The sequence below is a fragment of the Dermacentor silvarum genome, chromosome 2 (assembly GCF_013339745.2).
Source record: "Dermacentor silvarum isolate Dsil-2018 chromosome 2, BIME_Dsil_1.4, whole genome shotgun sequence".
In the NCBI taxonomy this organism is placed as follows: domain Eukaryota; kingdom Metazoa; phylum Arthropoda; class Arachnida; order Ixodida; family Ixodidae; genus Dermacentor; species Dermacentor silvarum.
The window spans coordinates 179,025,799-179,049,897 of record NC_051155.1 but is presented as its reverse complement, the minus strand read 5'-3'; the positions used below and the strand labels follow the sequence as shown (position 1 = coordinate 179,049,897).

The 24,099-nt window shown below is 44.3% G+C and overlaps 1 protein-coding gene across 1 annotated transcript in view; it reads left to right on the top strand.

Moving 5' to 3' along the window:
* The window catches only part of LOC119442218 (neuroplastin), a 69,874-nt gene extending 47,335 nt beyond the window's left edge, over positions 1 to 22,539 (top strand). Inside the window, exons 4-9 of the mRNA XM_037707005.2 lie at positions 11,570 to 11,687; positions 13,010 to 13,167; positions 14,995 to 15,108; positions 16,100 to 16,273; positions 18,387 to 18,522; positions 21,385 to 22,539. Coding sequence (XP_037562933.1) covers positions 11,570 to 11,687; positions 13,010 to 13,167; positions 14,995 to 15,108; positions 16,100 to 16,273; positions 18,387 to 18,522; positions 21,385 to 21,436 — 752 coding nt within the window. The 3' untranslated portion in view covers positions 21,437 to 22,539. The remainder of the gene's footprint in view (positions 1 to 11,569; positions 11,688 to 13,009; positions 13,168 to 14,994; positions 15,109 to 16,099; positions 16,274 to 18,386; positions 18,523 to 21,384) is intronic.
* The last annotated feature ends 1,560 nt before the right edge of the window (positions 22,540 to 24,099 follow it).

Here is a 24,099-nt window from a genome sequence, read left to right as displayed (position 1 = left end):
GCGTACACTTGCGAGCGCGAAATTGCAGCACGTGTATACTCTTATATCATTCTATTATACGCCGTCCGCCGTGGGCAAGTGGAATATTGAACTAACTGAAGGTTTCGAAGTGCGTCAGATAAAACGCGAAGTGCGATGTAAGTATACACATGAGCGGCAGACACGGTAACCCCGGCTTGTAATTTCAACATGTGAGAAGACGTAATTCTGTCACGAGTAAACTGCAATGCAAAGCCTGTGAGAGGAAAACTATTCGATCGCTCGGAGACCGAAAAATATCCAGATACAATAACCGTGGGACGACCCCGAAAGGAAAACCGAAGTTGGATGTCCGGCAGATGTTCTATTTGTCTATAAAACGGTGCACGGATATCAGGACAGTTCGTTGCGGTCCTGGTGACCGAACTACTGCGACGACGAGGGCGTTTTCCTCGGAAGATTTCTTGCAAAGTTTTTTTTTTCTTTTTCCTTATTTTTGTTATCATGATGACCCTGAAATCACCTTTCCCCTTTTGCCATTCCACATACAGTGCTTATACAGGGTGATCATTTTTAAGTTTTATGGAATTTTTAAAGAGCGCTTATGGCAGATAGCACAATTCTTGTCCTTGAGCTGGATTATTCGAAGAGACGGACGAAAAATCGAAACACATATTCAACGAATTAACAAAAATGCACTAATTAACTTGATAATTACTTTGTGGCACAATTAACTTATTAATTACCTTATAGCACATATTGCCATTTATTAAATGCTTGCCGGTGAGCTTGCGAGACGTATCCACTTGAAATAAATTCCAGGATGACAACAGTTTCGAGATATTATTTCCCAAAGTGTGGAACAAAATACATGGGCGTTGCAGTTACTTTTGCGTTCCATTCAATACATAAAAGAGAGTTCTGTTTAAAAAAATAAGTGGAACAGCAGCGCCTTTTTATACGGCAAGTTTAATGGCGTCATTCTGGAAGTCCATTCCAAGTAGATACACCTTGCAAACTCACCGGCTACGATTCGTAAATTGCGACATGTGCCCTAAAGTAATTAATTCAAAAGGTAATTAGTGAATTTCTGTTACTTAGTTGAATACGAGTTTCGATTTCTCGTGCAAGTGCAGTTTCGTGCAATGTCCGCCTCTCTGGATAATCCAGCTCAAGGGCTAGAATTGCGTTATCTGCAACAGGCTATCTTCAAAAATTCCATAGAACTTAAAATGATCACCCTGTATAGAGAAGCAAGTTAGAGTGCACGCATTCGGGTCGACCTCTCTACCGTGCTCTATGTAAATAAAATTTACACTCTCCATTTGTCGAAGGACGAAAAGTTGTTTGGGTTATATACCATGGACGGGGTTCGCGCAAGCGTTATAAGTTAACTTGACGGTATATGCTATCTTTATATCTTGCATCGTTCCGTCGTAGAGCGCAGTGGCTTTTAATCAAGACGGATCAAACGGAGGACCCATACTGAGGTCCGCGAAAGCAGCTTCACATTGTTCAAAATATATAGACACTTTGTCTTCAGCACCCAGATATAGAGGCGAGCCCACTTATAACTGCAGCCCAACACAGAGGGAACTCTCGTTTACCACGAGCAGCTTTTCATTATTCCAAGAAACTTTGCAATATGAGACTGCCGAGTATACCGCCCGCCTAAGACCCGCGCCTCGGATAGCGCCGCAGGGTAGCGGCGCCACAAGCTTGACGCCTAAACTGGGCGGCGTTGAAAAATCTCCGAAAGTTTGCGCACTGGAAAATTGGCGGTGGGAGCACATTTGATCGAGATGGGCAAAACACGATGTTGGGGAATGTTCCGGCACTACGTGCATGCAAATGTACTCGAACGGCGTGAAACAAGCAACAAGTTAATCGTGGATGATGATGATGATGATGATGATGATGATGATGATGATGATGATGATGATGATGATGATGATGGGCGAATTATCTTTTGAAACTGGGCGGTGGCACATACGTAGATCCAGGAAGGATGTCCGGATGTCCTGACCCCCCCCCCCCCCCCGCCCCCCTAAAATGTGTGTGCTAGGCGCCAGCGTATACGGCCCGTGATAAACTGATGCAGTCCCTCTTCCCAGCTGTTGCTGCTATTTGCTCTGGAAAGATGAGAAGGTTCAATGATTATTGAAGAGAACCCGCCAGCATGTAAAAAACTCATCAACTTCATCATCAATCACCCTCTCAAAGCCAGACCCTTGAAAAAAAAAAAAAAACCTGGGTCCGCTCCTGGTTCCATTATACACTGGAGCATATACTACTGAAGTTATGGCACCTGCTAGGTGGAGAGAGGTAATTAAATGGAAAATGAGACATCCACCCAAATGTAGCAATTGCTACAAAGGAAAGCCCATACGGGTTCCTCGAAAGCAAAGCCTCGCAATTGAAAAAAAAAAAATTCGTCCGGGTCCGGCACTCGAACCCTGGACCACCGCCTTTCCGGTGCAGCCGCTCTACCATCTGAGCTAACCAGGCTTTTTTTTATTATTATTACCTTGTGAACAACATATTCACAAACATAACAATGGCAAATAAAATGTACAGCAAAATCCCTAGCCATTTGGCTAGTTCGTATATTCTAAAAAGGCTTAATCTTAGCCAATTGATCAAGAACAGTTATCCACTCCGGGGGATCATTTAGTGCCTTATAGACATCTCGTATGTAGACAACAGCTTCAAAGAAATAATACCTTGGCTAGCAGATGGCAGGGCGAAGTCCAATTTATCAACAACTTTGACGAAAGTTGCGTATGAACTACTGAAGTTCATACGCAACTTCAATGCAATTAAATATGTTTAAATTGCAGCTTCTTGCTGCCTATAATCAGCGCATGATTACACCCTTCTCAGACTATATATACCAATTTTTATTCGGCATCACTCTGGTTTTTACTACCGATATTATCTTGCTTCTGTTTACCCTCTAATTACTATAATTAAACACTAAGGCTTCGTGGAGACTGCTAAGCGCATTTTCGTGCCTTCTTTAGGATGTTTATTTTGACATTAATTGTTACAAGATATATGTGTAATATGGTCACCGCAGTATTTTTACATATGCTACGCTATGATCATCTTCTTTGGTAAACCTCCATTTACGACTTCGCGTTCCTACAGACAGCTCCAAAAGAAGTGCACTGATCCTTTAATTATTGTAGAGCACTTCCTTATTGATCACTTTCTCACCCATTTTATAGGTTTCTATTGTTGTCTTACTTTCCATCTTCTCTAACCAATGCTCGCACTCCGCCTGTCTAACTGCAAGCTTTATGCTGTTTTTGGCAAACCGACTAGCGCGCAGTACCGGCGAGGCGATACTATAGTATTCTAGTACACTATAGCGATACGTACTATACAGTAGAGCACTGCACGGGCCGATTTTTCCAGCCCGGGCCCGGCCCGGGCCCGTTTTTACGTTGGGCTACCCACCCGAGCCCGATCAAAACGTTTATGGCGAGGCCCGGGCCCGGCCCGGGCCCGGAAATAATCTACGTTACCCGCCCGGCCCGGCCCGCCACCCCTTTACCTTATAGGCCCGAGCCCGGCCCGAACCCGGCCCGACACCGAAAAATACATGTTTTGCAGAGTTGAGACGCCTGAGAATAACTCGCTGCACGTTACATGCACACCACCAGAAAGCCCGAGCCCGGCCCGGGCCCGGGTCAAAAAGCACACGCCGTGCCCGAGCCCGGCCCGAGCCCGTGAAAAAACTGCTCTACCCGACCCACGGGCCGGGCCGGGCCCGGGCTTTCGGGTAAGCCCGAGCCCGTGCAGTGCTCTACTATACAGTGAGCTTATGAATAACTACCGGCAACCCGTGGGAGTGTGATTGGGCAAATGCTAACAGACTGCACTACTACGTCGTTTATGATATTAAAAAAAAAAAAAAAAACGCTGGCCCTGAGTTTTGTTGGCTCCCGCAATAAACGCTGCTCTAAGTGTATGTACAATTACAGCGAACTTCTTTTTTAGCGAACATTTTTTACGACCTGACGCGGTCCGTTTTGTAAGTGGACACCACTACATGGCTTAGGAACTATATTTAGTGGTTTGGATGTAATGACAGGTTGCCCCGGAGGATCGAGTATTGGAAATAATTACTTCCATACGCACATTTCGCCTCCAGATATGTGGTTGACATGGTAAAAAAGAAAGTATTAGGTTTGTTATTCAATTCCTCCTGTTACTTTGCATATGTTCTTTGTTGTCTGCCTTCTGATAATGCAAGTTTAAAGCTTTTTCTCGATCTGTTTCTTTCGCTCCGATAAACGCTTGAGCATAGATGAAGTCAGCTCTTCGATTCTGCGTGCGCAGACTCACCCAACAAAAAAATAATTGTTCATCGAGAAATCAATTTGCTCACGTATATTCTTTTGAGATTTTACACCGGATTCTTCAGTGAGGTGCATATGTCTACAACCAAGTACGTTTGTTCCCCTATTTGTATATTTTTAAATCTTGGTGCATGATAGTTGGGACACCCTGTATACAGAGACAACCGAGTACAAATTTAGCGGTACAAAAAAGGTTTTCTGCGCAGACTATCCATTAAATCTCAATCTACCTCATTACATTACACGCATGACGAGCAGAGTATTCATAAAAATTCAGGTTCAGCTATGCGAGTTTGTCTTTAAAGTTAGGAGACGCAAACTGCCGGGCTTACAAAAGCACGCGAAGAGAGTACAAAAGAACTAGAAAGTAGTTCTTTTGTAAGCAAAGCCGCTCGGTGTACGCTATTTCTAAAACTCCCTAATCGCTTCAAAGCGTCCGACTGCAAAAAGCGCAGACTCTCTGTTGCAGGGTGCTTCCCAAGCGCACGTGCCAATCGCCGTGACTCAGGGACAAACCGCAGCCGTTGACGCTAGTTGATGCCGTCCGCCGCGCTCCGCTCGCAGCTGGCTGGCAGCCAGTACGTTTGCGTCGCCGCGCAAGCCCCGCCGCCGCCTTGGCCCAAGGGGTCCGCCGGCCTCGCGGATAAACGCCCGTAGCCTATCAACGAACTACCCGCTCCAACATGACGTACGCAAAATTCATGAATTTGGTTCAAGCGCGCGACTTTTATCTCAGCTTCGTTAGTATCTAAAGTTTCCGACAGGACCACTGTTCGCTGCGTAACGATAGCGCTACTTACCACAAAAAAATGACGCAATGAACGTATGTGGTTGACAAGCAGCGCCACATTTCCCGCTGAACTTCCTAGACTTATGTGCAGCGGCAAATTTTAGAACTACTTATAAGCCAATGCACTTGGCCTCTCCTCGTTCCGTACAAGCGTGAAGAATGGAAAGGCAAGTGCTTTCTAGGCTCGCAACGCGGCGCCACCAGTACGAGGAGGGAGGCAGCTGTACGGGCAGTGCGGCAACGGGTTTCTCTGCGGCAATAGTCGGACGGAAACAGCTGACTGAGTCCGGTCTGTGCGGACCGCCTTGGGAGTGACTAAAACACAGCCGTTTGGGTCCGGTTTGGCGGTCGTCGTGACGCCGTAGCAACTAACAAGCGCCCCGCCGCCAGCCACCAGGCTCGTCCACCGAAGCCGATATGGGACCCCACATGATAGCGGTTGCTTTCGTCCTTTTCGTCACTCGCACAGGTATGACGGTAGTCTCGGTGACGCTCTTGCTCACTTGCAGCGCACAGTCACTTGGCGGCTAGCGCAATGAGTCTGAAATTGCGATTCTTTTTTTTTTCTTTTTAATATTTTCTTGTTTGTGTCGTGATAATCGCCAAACAGCGCAATATCGCTGTGCCTAAAAAAATAAAAATATATTAATGACTGAAGACATAAAAGCTTCCCTTGGCGTTACTATTCGTTTCTTCCATGGGTTGCTTTTATATGCTAAAACGAATTATTGCGCACGCCGATCGCTATTTGAGCCCTGGAACAGAAGCTTTCGCCAGGAAAATCACGCGCGCTGTTTAGTCGATTGGCTTATGAAGTGAGCCTTGGGTTTTGGCGACACGCAAAAAGGCCTCGGTATGAATGCGCCAAGGTCTGAAGGACGAACGAGGCATGACTGCGATCTAAACGGTCCGCTAGAGAGGGGAGAAAGTAATAACGCCGGCGACATAAACTGATCTGCGATTACGCGCTTTCATTATTTAATTTTTCCTCTGTCGTACATATTAGTGCCTGAAGTTTTCAATCACGCATGGCGTTGAACGCCTGTGGCAAAGCCAGCTGACCAGGCGACGCCAACCTAAATTTGGCGTTCACATTAGTTGTTTCCTGCAGTATTCACGCACCGTTCTGTAAGTTTTAAAAACTCGTGCTTCTAACCTAGTTAGCTGACGAAAAGGCGGCGAAAATGGCTGACTGCAGCACGTAAAAATGGAGAGAACTCGCCAGCGCTCTTAGCGAGAGCACCTTGTGCAGATAACGTGTACACTTGTCCTTATCGTCAGTGGCCTCGCTAGATGGGGTAAATGCATTGTCGTAAAGATGGAAAAAGCAAAGAAGTAGCGGCCCTGACACCAACAGGAACGGCAACACCTCATACGCCAGTTGAATGATAACTTCGAAGTCGCACAGACCCAGTTCAACGATCGAAGCTTGTGCTTCGTCACCTGGTACGCGGACAGTTATGAATTGGATCCGAACTGGTGTCGCTGTTGAAATTGCAGCCACTCCGGAAATAAAAGAAAAACAGCTGTGGCTGTGCAGCTTGTATAAGGACGTGTGCAACGCGAAAGCCCTCGAAAGTAATGTCGTAAAAAACGCTCTAGCTGCAGTAGCGGAGGCACACGCTAGAGCGCGGTGGTAGTTGTGCGCAGATTGGCTTAATCATGAATTCTCTGAGGGTACATGACTGATGGGGCTTTCACCTCTTCCATTGTTAACCTTGCAGTATTTGATTTTAAGATGGTTCGCATTTCGTTCCATGTGCACTGTGTGTTTTGTTTATTAATAATAATTGTAACTTTTTGTGACCACGGATTGCAGTGCTTTATAGCTGGTTGCCTTTGATAAAAGTAGGAATAACTTTTTTTTCCTTTTGATTCAGCATTTGAATACGAAAGATCAAATATGTTAGTGACTATAGGTGGTGTCCAAATCCAGTTCTGTGCTACGACTCCCTCAGAGTAACAAAAGCACCTGCTGTAGTGGCGTAGTGGCCATGGCATTGCATTACTAAGCCCGAGGGTGTGGGATCGAATCCCAGCCGCAGTGGCCGCATTTCAATGGGGGTTAAATGCAAAAACGTACTTGTACCGTGCATTGTGTGCACGTTAAAGAACCTCATCTGGTCAAAATTCATCCGGAGTCCCTCACTACAGGTGTGTTTCATAATCAAGTCGTGGTTTTGGCACGTAAAACCCCAGAATTGAATTTTAAAATTTAGTAGCAAAAGGCAATCTCGAAGGCCATGCTTTTGCCTACAGCAGGTGCCAGAAGCAAATGCAGGAGCCAATTTCCGAAATCTGTTGTACAGTTGCATATTCTGGATCACAGGTGTGGATTTTGTTATTAGACAGTTTTAGTTTAGCGTTTTTACGCTCCGCTTAGTTGCTGAGCGTAGCGGAAGCACGAATACGCATGCGTCCTCCGCTAAGTGCAAGCGAGCTAGCGGAGTAAGAAACACTGTCCGCTTACAAGCTACCTGAGCAGAGCGTGGAGCGTTGCTCCCATCTTTCACTAGAGAGGGTGGTCGATGCACGTGTCCCTCTCTCGCGCATGCATCGAAGCACCTTGCATCGAGGCACTAGTCGTGCGAGCGCAAATAACTTGTGCAATACACCTCCCACTGGTTCTTTAAGGAAATAAAGTGAACAGCACAGCTAACAAAAAACGTCGCCAGCGCATTGGCGTCAGAAAGGATTGGATTAGATTCGAAAAGCAACCTCGCTGGCTATCACGTGGCGTTCCCCAAGTCGCCGCTTCATTTTCCACTCTATAAAATGGACCGGTAACGCATTACAAGTACCCGTCTAGATACTTCATGAACAAATAAGTTATATATATATTGGTCTTACTTTGTTAAAGTAACAAAACGTTTTTTTAATTTTGTTTCACTACGCTGAATTTGGCCAGAGGGTGCTGCAACGACGAAAGGTCCGCTCGCGTACACGCACAACTAAAACGTGAAAATCGTCCGCCACTCTGCTTGTGGCTTAGCGGGACAACTCGGAGCGGAGCGAACCATAAAGATGCTCAACTAAAACACTCTATTGCGCACACATCTTATACATTAGCACATTTTCATTAAATACTGCTCTACATGCTGAAGTAGTCGTGTGTCAAACATAACGGTAGCCTCTGTAATATCATTAACTTATGCACCTTGCATGATATATGCATATATGCTCCAGCCCATGGAGTCTCCGGTTATGAATTATCTAAAGGCGTGGAATGTTTGTTGCCCAGATGACTGATAAGCCTCTCAAGGTGCTTGAACTGGCTAGGTCTAGATAACGCCAGCCCCTTACACTCTGACACATGCTACCAGGAGCTGATGTAGAAGCCAGACAGTCATTTCAATCTTCTTTTCTGGCAGTTCTTCACAATATAGTATACAACCACTTTGTAAACTAATATAATCTGTGAAATGTAGTGCATGCCTCTTGGTCATTGAACACAATGAAAAGGCTTCCCTTAGTAGCATTTGTCCCAAAACATTTGACTCTTGATCTTTAAGCATTGTGCTGCAAGCAGCTGATTGGACACTTGGTGTGTTCCTTAAGTGAATGGCAGTATCACTTGAAAACCGTCAACTGATCTAGATTTGTTCAGAATCCTCTTCTGTGGCATTACTTTGAAGCATGCATGAATACTGGAATGTTAAAGCCTACCGTAGTATACCAATGTAGCAGTGTTCTGCTGATTTAAGCCAGAAGTACCATTTCATGCATACAAACTGAATGCATTTCACTTTAGATTTATACAGTAGTATACGCAGATTTATACAGTAGGGTCCATTTCTGCAAAAATATGTAGAATATGTATCAAGGATACCCGCAAAGGGTAGCACACTCTCGCTTCCCTCCTCTCCTCAGGAGCTAGCGAAACGTCACAATCCAATGGTGCCGCTGAGACTCCCATGGCCACAACAGTAGTTCGGGAGCGAGGCAAGTTTGCCATCACTTGCAAGGTGCCGATGACTCATGTGCCACTGTGGCTCAAGGACGGCGTACCTGTAGCTCAGAGCCAGGGCTACCACCTGCAACAGGACTACTCCTCCAACAATGGCTCTGTTGGCCACATCTTCATGCGTCTCTCAGTTGAAAGGGCCCACCTCTCCCACGCGGGACACTACAAGTGCAGCAGCTTCAGCCCCCATGCCCACCGAATCGTTGTGGTCGCTGGTAAGGCCCCCCATGGACTGTCACAGGGGCTGTCACAGTGCTTAGCAAGGCATTTGCCGGGAAGCCACTTGGCCATTAAATATAGGGAGCCGTTGCTTTTGTTTCAGAGCGAGCTCACTTTGAGGATATCTAGTCACATGAACTTACCTCATTGGTAGACATTGTGATAACCCAGTGCATTGAATGAAATTTGTTTACATGTAGTCTATACTACAAATAATTAGGTCAGTCACTGTTTGTTTATCTTCTACTGACATTCAGTGGTGAGAGCATTCACTAAAATTTTCAAGTCTTGCAGTGCATGAGCTCTGACTACAAGGTCATTGAGGCACTGCACCTTGAATTTTTTTTTCTTTCGCTTCTAGCTGCTCTTGGTTTCTTTATTGCAGCAAGACTCTGACAGCAGAGTTAGTTACTATTTGTACAGCAGCTGAAGCATAGGAGGGCCATCATGTGTGCTGGTTTTTGCTAATCTTAACCATATTTGCCTATTGCTTTTAAGATCAGCTACTTTTTCTTTAGTTTGAATATTGAGAGGCATTGTAGGAGGAAGAGCTGTGACAGCCCTGTGACAGAGTCCTGATGGGTAATGTGGGAAAGTGCGCCCCCTCAGTCCATTTCCTCAGCATGCTGTCCATCCTACTACCTGCTGGTGTCCCTGTGTGACAGTGTGCTCACCTCAACATTTCCCCTCCTTCCCATCTTGGACAATATGGGCATGAGTGCCTTCTCCATTCACCTCACGCACGTTACTGTGTCCAGTGCCTCCCAAATCCTTTCTCTCTCTCTCTCTGTCTCTCTCCCACCTTTTAATTTCATTTCTGTTCACAACCTGTAATTTTCTCTTTATGGGTGATGACGTCTGCGCAGATCTCACTGCAATGGTGAAACAATAAAAAGTTCTTTAAAAAAAAGAAAAGAAAAAATTGAAACAGTTTAGGGGCATGGTGTGGCTGCATCAGGAATGTTCTCGCTGCCAAGGAAGTTTGTAAGCTGGCAGACAAAAGTGCACGACAAGCTGCCTGCAGAGGGACAGTCCAACTGGGTGACTCCTAGTCCTGCTTGAACGACTGTGACTCTGCCCCTCTCCCGCACAGCTCCCACCTCTCCTGCAGTTCTGCCAGGGGTTTTGTGCCTCTGGTGGTGTTGCATGGCTCAGAGCAAGCTGCAGGCTTCTTTCTTTTCTTTTGTTTTCCGTCATTTGCTGCCTCCTGTGTTGCTTGCCTGGGGCCACCTACCTGGCCGCCTTCCCCTGTCGAGGAAATGTGCATGAGAGGGGTTGCGCTGGGCTGACCTTTACTGGCGCACCACAACGACTGGATGGAGCGGGAGTCGGGGAGGGGGGGGGGGGGTGTAGCTGGGGACGCTGGGGCCTTGTTTCGTTATCTCATGGCCCCCACCCCTCACTTTTTTGCTGGCTCAGTGGGTCGGGTTTTGTTAACCTGCGTCCCATTGCCTTTTTTCAGCGTGCACCTCGGGCGAAAAAGTGGCATATAGGGCCCGCCCCTTCCAGCCTGCACTCGGCATACCGCACTGCGAGCCTGCCCGTAGTTGTTTATATACTTCCCTGTTTGTTGGGTTGGCCAAGCCTTGGTTGTCGGCATGCTTCGTGCTCACCAGGCTGCACTTCATTTTGCTGGTTTTTTGCTTTGTCTATATATATATATATTTTTTTAAATTTTATTTTCTGTTTTTGTCGTGTGGGTCATGTTTTGGTTGTCGTTGTTGTTGTTACCCCTTCAGCAGCACTGCATTATCTATGAGAATAAACATTTCAGCACTTTGGATATCGGCAGCATGCCAGGTGCAGCCACTTTCAACACTTGTTTGATAATTTGGGAGGGACACCAAGGTTCATTTTTGTTTCTCTTACTTTTTCTTGTCTCTATAAAATTTTACTATGAATCAAATATCAGAAGCAGCCTCCTCCTCATTTTGTTTGAAGGGTCTTTCTGTCCTAGTAAATTTTTTTTTCTTGTTACTGCATATTGTGAAAAAAAAAATGAGCTGAACTTTCTCTTTCAAAATAAAGGCAAAATTTTCATGGTGGCACTAAAATCGGCAACTTTATTAAAAATAGTCCTAATGGCTGAGACAAATCAACACAATAACTCTGTAGTATCTTGCAGGCGTGTGGGCAGTTACACTTGTGTCGCTAGTAGGCACTGTCAGTGCCACCAGGAGCCCACATTATGTTGCCTTTCTTCAGAAAAGACCATTTTTCTAACTTTGTCTTCTCTACTCTTTCCCACAGTGAACGCTATCCAAACCAATGAGGAAATTCCAGGGAAAGGCATAATTCTCGACACAAAATCTCATACCCTAGCTTTACAGTGCAACTACACCGATGACCCCAGCAAGGAAATCCTTTGGTAAGATTTTACTAAGTTCAGGTCTGTGTATTGAGTTGCTGTGCATATCAGACTCTTCTGACAAGCCTTTAATCTTGTAGGAAGGTACTTTGCCCCTTATGTAGGCCAAGGCCAGCAGAGAAATTTTGCGAAATAGGCATACTAGCAGCATATGCGGTCGAACCTTAATATAACAAGGATGTTGTAACAAATTATTAGATATGACAAAGTAAATCTTAAATTTGATTGGCCTTGCTTCATTTCAATGCTTATTCTACTGTTGTAATGAAACCAAAAATGCAAGATCCGAGACAACTTTGATTACAGCGAAGCAAATATTTCTTCGCTTGCACCTCAAAACATATATTATGGTAGCAAAAATGTCGCACTCAGTAGGAGGAACTTCGAACAGCACATGCAGGATATGCATCCGCATTTTGGCCAACAGCTTGGCTTGACTGACATGGATCCACCAAGTCGCTCTTGCATGGACCCGATCGGGATTGGTGGTTTTTTCTTTTTTTCTTTTTGCAGACTTCAAAATTTGTACACTTCAAACTTGATACACCATAATAGAAGTATAATCGTGTCCGATGTGACTTTGTTATTATGAGGTTTGACTGCAGTGCAAATGAGGAATACTGGAGAAAGTATCCAACAGCAGCAGCAGCACTCGTGGCAACATCTCGAGACTGTTCTGTGATTAACCTAATGTACCAGAAGTGATCTTGTGTTGCATGACTATTATCTTCAACAAACAAAATGTACAGAAATAAATTTGTAGCGATTATGCCACTTTCTGGCACATTTAAGCCAACAGATAAATGGTGTACGATCTGTAGATGTGATAGAAGCTATGCACAGTTTTGGATAAACACAAGTGTCGCAGTTGTCATCGGTGGTGCTTGTCACATCTACATCTTTCGGTATTCTGGCATATGTCTACGTTGATACATCTCCACTATATCTAAGCCGTCTAATGATGTACTAATTCCTGTGGACAGAAGCGAGGCTGTTACACAACTTAAATTACCATTCACTGCTTTCCATGGTGATTACCAAACTGAGCTGACTGACCACATACCTAGCCTCCCAAGTTATCTCCCTCATCAGTACATGTCTTTAGCAGGCTTAGTTTGTTCAAATTACCTTTACCATACGAAGGATATCTAAAATGTGTTGTACCATAATGCAACATCATAAGATGTGCATCCCACGAGTGTGGCTCCTTCTAGCTTTGTCTCCCTTATAGTCCTACTAGCTGAGACATTGAAATGCCTGATAGTTTCTTTACCTTTTTGGATGTTTCATAATTTAACAGCAGGCATTATGTATTGTCACAGGTACAAGGATGGTTCCAGGCTTTCAAGTGAAGATAAGAAGTACAGCATCAACAGCGATTCCAACACCCTGGAGGTCAATGATCCAGGGTATTTAGACACTGGAAACTACACATGCGTTGTTGTTGGCACTGAGGAGAATGCCACAATTGTTGTTCAGAGTAAGCACCGCACCATTTACAGGAGATTAGGGGAGGTTTACATAATTGCTCTCTCTCTCTCTTTCTCTCACGTGCGCACACACACACGCCATTGGTCAATATACTTTGCCATGTGTACTGGTGACACAGAAGTATTTTGGTAGAGAGTAGCCTGCATTGACACTGCCCATACTGGTATCAGTCCCATAAAGCAGACAGTTCAGCAAGTGCAGGAAGCAGTTCTTATTAGCACTTGTTTTCTTCTCTTGGAGGTCACATGCAAATACTACTATATAATACCCCTGTCAAGCGGGCAAGTTAAGTGCACTTACGGAGAGTGTCACTCGGTTTAAGTGCACTTTGCCCAATCTAAACGTTGCAAGTGGAGTGTCACTCGCTGCAGAGTGTACTCCGGTCGAAGTGCGTTCACGGAACGCACTTTGCTGGCCGAGTGCGTAGCCTCGTCGCCAGCGGTTTCAATGGTATAATATGTAATGCATAAAAAAAGGACACAGAAGTTCATTTTAGTGGTTGAACAGCTCCTCCACACAAATAATAGCCTAAAACGCGTTCATAATCTGTTCAAGCAGGATCAAATGCCGCCTCGTCGCACGCCGCTATGTCGTTCTGGATTGGCTAGGCATTTTTCTTGGCCGGCATTGACTTGCCACACTCTTAAATAAAAAAATATTTTCGTTTTTTGTTGAAAAAACATAGATTAAGTTTGTTTTAATTAATAATACAACGTAAGACAATCACTTTTTAGAAATACTTTTCTTTTTAATCTACGTTTTCACAAAACGCGCTCGTAGTCTGTCGCCATTTTTTTCCTGTGAGTGCACTCCGTTTTCCCGTTTAGAACCGCGTAGCCTAAAGTGTCACTCAAGGTCCCGAAGTGCACTCCCCGTAAGTGCACTTAACTTGCCCGCTTGACAGGGGTATAAGGTTAAATTTGTAGCTGTACACAGCCTAAAGCACCGACCACAGCTTGTTATAGTTAGAACTCCTACAAAACTTCCACAGCATATCCTAGTGAGCATCTTTGCATGCTAAAAGCAGGCTAACACTGTAGTATACACTTGTGTAGTTGCACCGAGCCATGATTGACAAGAAACCTTGTTCTTCGGTTATGTAAAATGATCATCAGTTTATTTACTTCACTCTATTTTGTGTAATATGTGCATTACTGCTTATGTGTGCGCTTTTGTAGTTTTGTTATATGACACAAGCCTAATATCATTGTGGCAGTATTTGTTTTGATTCATATGACAGTCATTTCCAAACTGTGGCTTTGTATAGTCTTTTACTCAGTGTTTTGGATAAGATAGTTTGTGATGATGCCTTGTCTGTATGTCATACAAAGTGAAGGCATGCATCAGGGCCAAGATTTTTGAGTTGCAGTATTTGTGTTTTTCTCAGTTTGCTACCTGCGGTGTGTGCTCCAAAACACTGCCTCTCTGCATTGCAGTACGTCACTAGCTGTGCTGATGTTCTTCTGAGTAGCTATATTGCTCTTCAGTATAGTACATCGGTGATCAAGCATGTTTTCAAAAAGCCTTGCAGATTTCTTTATAGGGGCCCATTAATGCGACTGGGTGCCCCTAACCAGCAGTAGACAGTCCAGGATATCTGGTAAAAGTTTATGCCATATGCGCTAACTAAACAGGATAAAAGAAGGTCAGCACTTGTTCTGTGGATTGTTCCATAATTCTTTTTCATTTGTGTTTCAGCCATGAAGGAGCCTATAAGCAATCTGCAAGGCTGAAACCCACAGTTTACAAACAAATGAATCTTCAACACAGTGTGCAGTAGGGAGACATTTTTGAGATTATTGCCTCCTTGTTGCAGCCAACGTGTCCATTGAGTATGCTGAAAGCTCCAAGAACCAAGTGGAAGGAGACCCACTCACCCTGTCTTGCAAGGCGTCTGGTGTACCGACACCTGTTGTCACCTGGTTCAAGGGTTAGTAAAGGATTTTTACGCTCCTATGCTGAACTCTACAGGGTCCAGATATAAGCCCTGAGATCGTTTTTGATCATTCCAGATAAAAAAACAGCATTCAAGGAGAAACACTTGCAAGATATTTTAATTTGATATAAGGTTGTCTCACTATGCCAAACCGGCCATAATGACATTGCTGTATGTCGTGACACAGAGCAGAATTTGCTCATGTCATGTAGTAATAAGGCCAGGTATGATGGTGTTGCTCATGAAAAATAAAGTGCTGCATGTGTTTTTTTACGTTGTGCTTGCATGTGGCAGCTGCAGTGATCACAGGAATGGAACAAGCCATTGTGTTGTACTGTCATAGCATATTCACCTTCTGTGTACTAAAAGCTGAATTGGTTTGTAGAGACAAGTATCGTAGTCCATTATTTAGGGTGCTTGCATATTTTTCGTAAGGTTTAGAGGGTTTGTACCTTTATTTAACCTAAAAATATGACAAGTCAAAAATGTTATTTCAGCAGTCGTCTAAAAAAAAAAAAAGATGTGTGCACTCTGTTTGTGCTTACAGAGTCATTTATAGGCAGCAAATGCAGCTGTTTTAACCAATCCTTTGTAATCATGTGGGGAACAAAAAGGTGGGAGCACGCCAGTATGGTACAGTGCAGTATAGCACTACGTAGATTTTTTACTGTAAATAGGCTTTGAAAGGGTTCATTACACAATATTCAGGATTCTCCACTCACGGATGTTGAGTCTACAAGAACACCATACACAGGAAGGCAGAGTGGCGACTGTGGTTTTGTGTTATCTGGAGCATATTGCTTTTATCATGTGCCACTTGTGATTGCACAAGATTGGACGTGACCGTGTGGAGGTCGAAGTGAGAACAGTAATGCACTACATATGACCTTGTAATAACAGAGATTAACTAATGCACAGATCTGTTTTTCTTTTACACCCGCTTTACTCACTGAACTGCATGTGGACATTTTCATCTTTGCTACAGATGACGAACCTCTGAACATCTCAGACCCACGTGTCACTCTGGAGCCGATCAACAATGTGTCCGATGCCAAGCTTGTAATTCAGGACCTCAACTTCGATGACAGGGCCCAGTACACCTGCGTTGCCAGCAACGGTATCAGCAATGAGACCATGACAGTTTTGGTTCGCGTCAAGGGTGAGCATGGGGTTTCTTGTTTTTCTCGTACAGTTGCACTGACTGCCCAATCTTCAGTTCTTCTATCAAATTCCCACATGCGTAACAGTAATTTCCAGAATTGACTAGTTCTCTACCCCGCTCGGATGAATTGAGCTAAAACTAAACAATATAAGTATCACAATATAACCTTTATTACAGGGGTTGTTCAATAAAGACTGAGAATGATGATCTGAAATCTTTATTTCTGAAAATTATTCATTGGCACTTCTATTCCTTCCTACATGGTGCCCAGTAAAATGAAATGCACATATCCCACCTTTTCTACCATGTCTAGATAACATTATTGAAGCCACCTTTTGACACCTACTTAAAAATTGCCTCCAATGTCTTTAACTACACCTTGTTACGTGTCAAAGCAATGTTTTTTTTTTACCATCAGATACATAAAGAAGTAAGAAAGTGCCGCATCTGGACTGTAGAATGAATAAGGGATCATTGCTATGCTTCGGGGAATGGTAAAAAAGGGATATTGCTTTGACATGAAACGAGATGTAGCCAACCCATGTAGTTGCCACATCAACTAAACATTTAATGATGAGGAGTTGAATTTAAGTGCAGCGTTGCGACTCCAGTTGTGCAGCTTAATAATCAGCGAATGGGCGACATCATGAAATTGGTCGATTTGCAACCAATTGGTCGCACAGCCTTCGTGACTCACCGGTGCGAATGCTGCCTTTTAAAGGATGTCCTCATGAGAATTATCGTCAACCCTCAGAAGTTGATCCTCTCCCTTGGGAAAAAATGTGGATCTACTTCTGTTTCTAATCTACTTCTAAGCACATGTTTAGCAATTGGTTGCACATTGATGTCACAGCATCAATGTAAGTAAATTTAGATAAAGAGCACTTGCATTTCATTCTGGTCTCGTAATAGAGTTACCTGCTTAGTCTGAAGTAAATAAAAAAATAATTTATAAGGGGCATGCTGCTTTGGGCTAGTTATATATATCACAGTGCTCAGCTAGAGTTGTGTGCAATTTACAATATTTTTTTGCTACCGTCGATCCCGGATATATCAAACTCGGATATATCGAACTATTATCTATATCGAACAGTTGTAAAATTCCCTTGGAGATCCCATTCAAAAGTATAGCAATGTACAATGCGTACATCGAACTCCCGTTCACCCTAACATTCGATATATTGAATGCTGCAGTGCGCAGTGCCCCTTCAAGTGCGCTTCTTCTAATGAAGACGCAATCTCTTTTCGCGTCATCAAAAGTATTTCATGCTGACAAATTTAAACGGCACTATTTGGGCAAATGCTGTCAAAGATGAGATTGAATCTGAAGAGCAGTACATGCCATGCAGGAAAAATTGGCAAGGATAAACCACCTCATGCCACATCTGCACTTCACGGAAAGACCCCCCTTTTCGGCAGCGGCACATGAGGCTCATCAGTGTGCGATTTGCGGGTCTGCGCTGAAACCAGACACAACATCCGCCTGTCTCGTTGCCCATGTATGACAATTGGCCGTTTAAACGCCGTATTATTGGTATTGTAATTGACACGCGGCCAGGCATGTTCATGCACGATTCGCAGCACAAGTGCGCTGATGGCAGCATGGCATGTATCCAGACAGGCTAGCTTGCTTCTGCAGTGCATCCATTTCTACCTTATCTTGGATAAAAACGCGCAGCATGCACTTTGATGCACGCAAGGTGCATCGCATCCGTAAGACGCAGGCTTTTAGGTTTAGTGTTTCGATCAGTATATCAAAGACCACGCCGCAGCACGAGCGTCTTGCAACGTTCGTGAGCCAAAAATGAGTTAACTTTTGTTTATTCGAAGTGGCCTTGGAGAAGCAAATTGTTAAGTTCCCGCTTTTCCCTATCTCTGGAAACTGTTTGAGACGTGCGGAGGTCTCAGATGAGCTTCAGATAGGCATATTTTATATTTCAAGTTATCAATATCTTAAACTATCTTGTGATCCGTTTTGAGTTCGATATATCTGGTATCAGCTGTACTTGTATTACTGCTGTAATACAAGTACAGATATATACTTACCAGATATATTATATAGTATCTATATACAGATATATTACTTGTCACTCTCTCCATTGTTATGCAGACAAGTTGGCTGCTCTGTGGCCCTTCCTTGGCATCTGTGTTGAGGTGGCTGTGCTATGCGCCATTATCTTCATCTATGAAAAGAAGCGTGTCAAGCCCGACTTCGAGGAGTCTGACACTGACCAGAATCCTGAAAAGTAAGCTTTCCTGCATGTTCTTTGACCTCTGCATGGCTTGATCACTGCTTATGTCATACGTTTTACTGCCTTGACTATTACAAGTCCTTCCAGTGGTGACTTTCATGTCTGGTGTCCATCTGGCCTCGAGAGCCTCATGTGTTGGTGCAGGTGTATGCTTATGCACAAGAAAATATGAAAAAGTTGAAAACATAGTGTGCCCCCACCAAAGTGCACTGCTGAAGAATCGGTTCAAGCCGAAATAAAGAAACTGCTTAAATTTGTGTTCATGTGACTTTTTTTTGTATCCTGCTTTTGTATTGTTTTGTATATATATTTGTATTAATACTGCTGCACCATATGCATGCTGTTTATCGATGCATATGTCCCGTAAAATGTTTCGTTGTTTTGACAATACTTTTGGGTCCCAACGAGCGCTATTCTTATTGTACTTCGATCGTCATTACACCAATAAAACACTTATACTTAAATAATTGCACTGGCTGAACACTCATGCTAAAAAGATTCAAAGAAAAAAAAAGGATATGCCAGTACATCCCAGTACTGGTGCTAAGCTTGCAGTGACAATGAAAGCAAAAAGAAATGCATTCATAGCATGCAATGTGTGCTGCGTTTTGACAGAATGAATCTGGGCGCCTCCGGCTCTAAACCATGGGCTTTCAGGCAGTGTGCTAAGTTGCCTACCAATGACGCAGATGGAAAGAATGAGCTGGAAGAAAATTCAACAGATCAACGCCAACACCGTTTTTAGTGGCATTTGAGGATTCTTTTGACTGGCCCTTTGTGTTTCTTGAGTCTTGCGTCACAGCTTGCATTGTTTGCATCTTGCTTAAAGGTAGTGATAAACTGTAACATAATTGTATACAGTAGAATGTGGTTCATACGTTTTGGAAAAAAACACTAGAATAAATGTACTAACTGGGAAAACGTACAATTTGAAGTAACTGAAATATTTGACAGGAGCAAGTCTAGTTGACATCTATGTAATGTGAAGTGGTGCGCAAAACGTTGCGGCATGAGACGCCGACGCGTGTCGGGTTAGTGGGGCTTCGTCGGCCCAAGGACGAGTCTTGTTGTTTTCCTAATGCATAGTGATTTCGTTTCGGTTTCCTGTCGCCATCAGAAACTGAAACAAAATCGACCTGGCGGGTGATTCCGCCGGAGCGAAATGTGACGCTCACTTGGGGTGCCGCCTGCAGCAGGGAACGGTGGCGCATTTGGGTTATCGCCAACTAAAAGCAGTATGCTTCCAACGGCGCTACATCACACGCGCTGTAAGACAGATAGTGTGGGGTCTCACACATGCTCTTGGGACAAAGTAACGACAAAGCAGTAGTGCAAACAATCAAAAGGGCATTTATTGCACCTTTCATACACTAATGCACACTAGCCGAATTACAACCAATAGAACATTCACACAGGCGCGTGACAAATCAAGGAAGTCCGACTCACCGCGACCCGATAGCGAGCGAATACGTTCGCCCCATGCTATGACGCCATCGCCTAGTCGTTCACGTGTACAGTCACGCGAACGGTGGCGCGCTCGAACGATCCGTGTTCGTCCACACCGGTGTCCTGCTCTTAGCCTTGGGCGAAGCGGGCCGGCGCACGCGCGAAGCGTTCGGGCGTGTTCGTCGCCGATCCCAAGCCAAAGTGAGAGCGCCTTCGACCTTTTTCTCCCAAATCACCCCGCCGTTCGGTGGCGTTAGCATCGCGACACTCGCGCCATCTCTCGCGATGCGCTGCAACTCCGCCGCCGTAAAGCTACGCGGCAAAGCCGGATTACGGGAGCCATGCGGGGAAAACATCAGGGGACGCGTGAGAGTCGCGCATCCCCACAATAGATGAAGATGCTTATTGCAATAGGGTTGGCGGCGATGGCTGTGAATGTGGGAAAGAGATTAGGTGGTACCTGATCAAGAAACTGAGCGTGCACCGACGTTTTCACATGAGACGGGCGGGCGGTCATTGTGGGGAAGCTTAAGCGGCGGGTGGCTATACTGTTCTCGATTGCACACGCCTCGCGCATTTTCTTGTTTGCATAGGATCTAGTCGCCGGCAAACGTATCGTACGATCGCAGTTTGCCGATGTACTGAAGGTTGGTGCAAAAGATTGTGTTTTCCGGGAACGTATGAACTGGTAAAAAGTAAGTTTAACTCTGCTGGGTAACTTTTTGTGTTCTTGATCGCAAACGTTGGTGCCAGGAAATGGTTCATAACGGGATTGTACCAACGAGGTTCTACTGTATATAGTGGGTTGTGTTGTGTCTATTGAAAGAGGATCAAAATTCTCTGTGGAACTTATGGTTATTATGTATATTGCTTTCAAATTTACGAGGTAATTGTTGTGGCCAAACCTGCAGGACACTCAATGTGCCGAGTACTTGCCAGCTTGTGTGGACCTCGCAGCGTTCTGGCTACAAAATCTGCAATGCTGCAGGACTGTTGTCATATAGAAATGAGCACGTAACATGGCAAGCTTGAGCTTTGGTGCAGTGTAAAAAAATTTTTCATAAATTGAGGTAAATATAAGTGATGTTGAAAAGTCGGTTGGTATGTTTTATGTGCAGTTTGACCACAAATTAAACAAACGTGGGGGAGTCCGTAAACGCAGAGATAAATTGTCTGCTAGGAACTAGGTTACATGTGGCATATCATATTGTCTTTTGAGCTTTATGCTGCACCTTTTGTCATGCATATTTTGGATGTCCTGCATGCAGTGCCATATATACAGTGACAAATGAAACTGATGTGTCAAGGCTGTCACAGTTACTTTCTGCATGTTGAAAACGTGTCGCTGCACATGAAATTCACAGGCATAATTTTACGCTGTGCTCGCGCGTGGCTTCCTCTCAATTGCAGCAAAAACCTGTCGGATCAGAAGGAAGGCCAGGACATACGACAAAGGAAGTGAACAGCCGGTGCAAAACAGCTGCAGGATGGCTCAAGGATGGCCGTTGGCCGGCTTTTCCTCTCTTCTGCCAGCATCTCACCACCTTCTCTTCGCGGTCGCTGATGCGGACCATCCCAGTCTTAATCCCCATCGCAAACTGCAACCGCTGCCTGCCTCTTAGTAGCAAGGCTTTGCTTGCAAAAAGTGACAAACAGCTGATTGTGGAAAGGTAGCCGACAGGCTGACAGAACATTGATGGAAGCTTCCACCGCTGAAGCCAGCAGATGATGGCATTGCCACCTCTTCTTTGTTGGCGAGTCCTCAATAGCACGTAAGGAAACAACTTCATTAGTGTAAGAAAGCCCCTACCCTGCTAAAGCACCATGCTTATTGTGATAGCGCCGAAACCTACCACGGTTTTATTCATTGCCCCCCGTCTGGCTATGCAACTGCCGAAACCTGCTCTTGCATATTAAGTTTTTCAAACATGCACCATTAACGCATTTCATTCCTCTGCGTGAAGCACGCAGGAGACTTTGCCACAGCCAGGGTGAAGAACAAGTTCTGTTCAGTCTATATATAGCAACCCTTTTTTTGTGGCCCCCATTTTGCTCTCGCATGTTTCACTGTATTTTCTTAGTTATTTCTTCTGTTACCTTTTAGCAATTTATTAAGTGGGCTGCGAAGACTCGGTATCAAGTCACTGGCCCAATCAGTCATATAGATGTTTCTTTTCTCTCTTTAAAAACAAAATATATATATATAGTATATTAGCAGCCGGCTGCCGTGCAGCACCCTCGGTGATTTTTCACTTTGCTGTTATGAAAGGCAAAGCCTTTCTTTTGTTGACATGTTCACAACACGTGGCTGCTGCTTTCTAGTTTATTCACGCTAATCAAGGCAAGGCTCTCTCTTCTTTACATTCTCTTTATTTTAAATTACACTTTGATAAGTGTTTCGTAGAACATAGCATACACTACATATAACATAAGCAATTCTTTTTGCTGTACATATATATACTATCCAACAGTGCCCATTTCTGTACATCATATAGTTCTCTGGAAGAAGTGCAATTATCTTTGTTATTATGTGAAGGCACATTTGAATAAAAATGTTTCATAAAATGCCTGGACTCTGTATTATTACACGCATATTGCTTTGGTGTTTGACTGGGACCATTTTTCACCCGATTGCCACTGTCATTGATTTGTCACTTGGGTACAAGATGCCATCTGAGTCGCATTTTTGGCGCTGGCTGGTTCTTCACTGTCACTACGACGTGACAATATTTCAACCCTCCCCCCCCTTCCCAATTTAATGTACTATAAAGTGACCTGCATTTTTGTTCTACCATTCTTAAAAGGACATTATGTGCATACCATTGCGTCATTCTCATGCTAATTTTACAACAAGGTTAAATTATTTTTTGATAAATGTCGTTCGTGAAAGCAGCTTGCATCTTTTCTTTCCTGATTCATCCAGAAAAAATGAGACCACCGTTCATGTGCACCTCGTCGTCAGCAGAAACGGAACTTCTGCAGAGATGTGGATTAGTTTCACCACCCCTTGGCACCAACGTAGTGTTTTATCGTATGATGCAAAACAAAAAATGTAAGCTTGTGAAATTCGTGCAAAAAATATAAACAATGCTAAGCGCAAAATCTTTCAAATTTGTTGGAATAAGGCATCAGTAGATTGGCTGAGTGAATTCTCTGAAGGGCCCCTCACCATATTGGCCATGGTAAACAGACAAGTGCCATGCGCAAATCACACATGATTGCGTCAGCAAAGTATTGAACTGCTGCATAGCATGAAAACAACAAATTTTTACTGAAAGCCTGTGTGCTCTTCCTCTCGAGGGAGCCCCTGCTTCCTGCTGGAGTATCAAGGGCACAGATATAAACGCCTCCTCATTGCACTTCCTGCAACATTGCCGATTATGGTACTTCGGTAAATCATCCGATGCAGAACGTACACCACTGGAAGTGTGCCCCACAGCAAAATAACGAAGAGAATTTTAAAAATTGAGCGGATCCCAGCGTTAACATCACACGGTCCCTCAGCTCCAGTATGGAAGAAAGCAGGGAAGGAACATCGCTTGCGGATACCACTTGAGGCAAAGGAAGAGTATTGGCATTAGCAGTGAAGTTCACCTCCTGGCAGCATGGCGATGCTACATTTCAATTTGTCCCAACTCCTCTAATAGCAAACCAATTTGAAAAATCCTTGTGGTAACACACTTCCTCGGTGGTACTTTACAACCTCCAGTGTATAACCGAAATTTCCGATGGGGCCTGGTGAGATGCTGCTTCATTCCATCATTGGGAAGCATTGTGGAAGCTTATGGGAATGAGAAAATTGTAAAGGAATACAAACAATTGTGGCCCCACGCAATGTTGCATGCACCTTTGCTGTGGACCACTAGATCGAGCACACCCTTTGATCTGTCGCAGTTGCCAGGACATCACTTCATAAGGTTGAAGGCTCCCAGCAACCTTTTGGTGCTGATAATGACTGATGCCTGTGAAAACCAATTTAGAGAGTCAATAAGTTTTCATTAGACTTCCTGTAGAATTCTGTGTCTCGATGTAGACATGTCGTTTTGCCTATATAAGGTATTCCACTGTTCATAATGAATACTCCACAGATTATTTTCACTGGTCTGTGTGACCACGGACTTCCAG